At 24.4% G+C, this 1,706-nt stretch overlaps 1 protein-coding gene across 1 annotated transcript in view; it reads left to right on the top strand.

Moving 5' to 3' along the window:
- The first annotated feature begins 200 nt into the window (after window positions 1-200).
- The window catches only part of LOC111988203 (cyanogenic beta-glucosidase-like), a 25,034-nt gene continuing 23,528 nt past the window's right edge, over window positions 201-1,706 (top strand). Inside the window, exon 1 of the mRNA XM_065770742.1 lies at window positions 201-221. Coding sequence (XP_065626814.1) covers window positions 201-221 — 21 coding nt within the window. The remainder of the gene's footprint in view (window positions 222-1,706) is intronic.

Raw genomic sequence — 1,706 nt, forward strand, 5'->3', positions numbered from 1 at the left:
TGATTAATTAGAAAACAATTTGTTATTGATAATCTATTAAGATTATTTTCTATGTAGAAACTACAAATTTTTCTACCCAAAAGGATTATCAAATAAACAACTATTAGAAAAATCTCATAATTAAATTTCTATGTGCATCATTATATTATAATAATAATAATAACAACAACAACAACTAGTCACTAACCCGTGCAATGCACATGGACCTACCTATTTGTGAGGTAAATTAAAATAATTTTATAAAAATTTAAGAAATTACATCATTGCATAATTTGCTTTTGTATGACTTTAATTTGTGTCACAATTTGATAAAGAAGACATTGCTTGAACTTACAATGGTTTATAAAAAATTTGTCAGATAGTTTCAGATACAGCAAAAAAAAATAAAAAAAATATTTAGATATTAAAACTTCTGAAATACCAAAATATATTAAATAATCAGATGATTCACTACTTAGAAATTATTGAAACAAAACAAAATATATATGACTAAACAATAGAGAAATATAAGAGAAAGATGAGTTACATTCAAAAGAATAATTTCAATAACTGCAAGCTTTTTGATCTCATAAAAAACGTCTAGAGAGAGTTTGGTGGTTCATTTACGAAAATTACTTTTTAAAAAATACATGAAAAACCATAAAATAATTTTTTTTAACAAAATAGAGGAGAAGAAAATAACATAAGAAGAGCTCATACCTCTACTTGGCTTTAAAAAATATATATATTGGGGTTTGCTTTACTTTTATAGTGTTCATGATTTCGCAAATTTGGAGATAAATTATCAATGTTTGAGTTTGAGTTAAAGTTTGACTTGTTAGAAATATAGAGTTTCACTCATTGTTAAGTTTGGATTAAATATTAATAATTTTGTTTTAAAAAAATGATAATGATGAGTTTAAGTTTTAGTTGGACTTGTTACAGAGATAGAGTTTCACTCCTTGTTAAGTTTGGATTAAACAAAAATAATTTTATTCAAATAATTTAAAAAAAATGATAATTATGATTTTGTGTTTTAGTTGGACTTGTTACAGAGATAGAGTTTCATTCTTTGTTAAGTTTGGACTAAATAAAAATAATTTTATTTAAATAAAATGATAATTTTATTTAAATATTGTGTCGATGTGGAAATTGTGAGAGTTTTCGATTCTCTATATATATATATATATATGATAATGATGAGTTTGAGTTTAAGTTAGACTTGTTAGAGAGATAGAGTTTCAATCCTTATTAAATTTGGACTAAACAAAAATAATTTTATTTAAATAAAATGATAATTTTATTTAAATATTAATGCTAATGATGAGTTTGAATTTAATTTGGATTTGTTAGAAAGATAGAGTTTCACTCATTGTTAAGTTTGGACCAAACAAAAATTAAATAAAATGATAATTTTACTTAAATATTATGCTGACGTGAAAAATCGTGGGAGTTTTAGAGGTTTCGGTTTTATATATAACTAGTCGCTAACCCGTGTGATGTATGGAAAAGCTACCAATTTTTTTAATTAAAAATAAATAAAAATTAAGATAAACCTCCAAATGATGTGACATTAGCTATTGGAATTCAACATCGATTCTCTAGCAGCACATTCTTAGCAAGTGGAAGTTTCACTGGGTGAGCAAGTTCCAAGTCCTAAATGAATTCATTTATTCATTTATTGAGTGGATATGAGTATGGGGTCTTGGCTTTTTTAGGTTGTAGAT

The sequence above is a fragment of the Quercus suber genome, unplaced genomic scaffold, assembly GCF_002906115.3.
Source record: "Quercus suber isolate HL8 unplaced genomic scaffold, Cork oak 2.0 scaffold_35, whole genome shotgun sequence".
In the NCBI taxonomy this organism is placed as follows: domain Eukaryota; kingdom Viridiplantae; phylum Streptophyta; class Magnoliopsida; order Fagales; family Fagaceae; genus Quercus; species Quercus suber.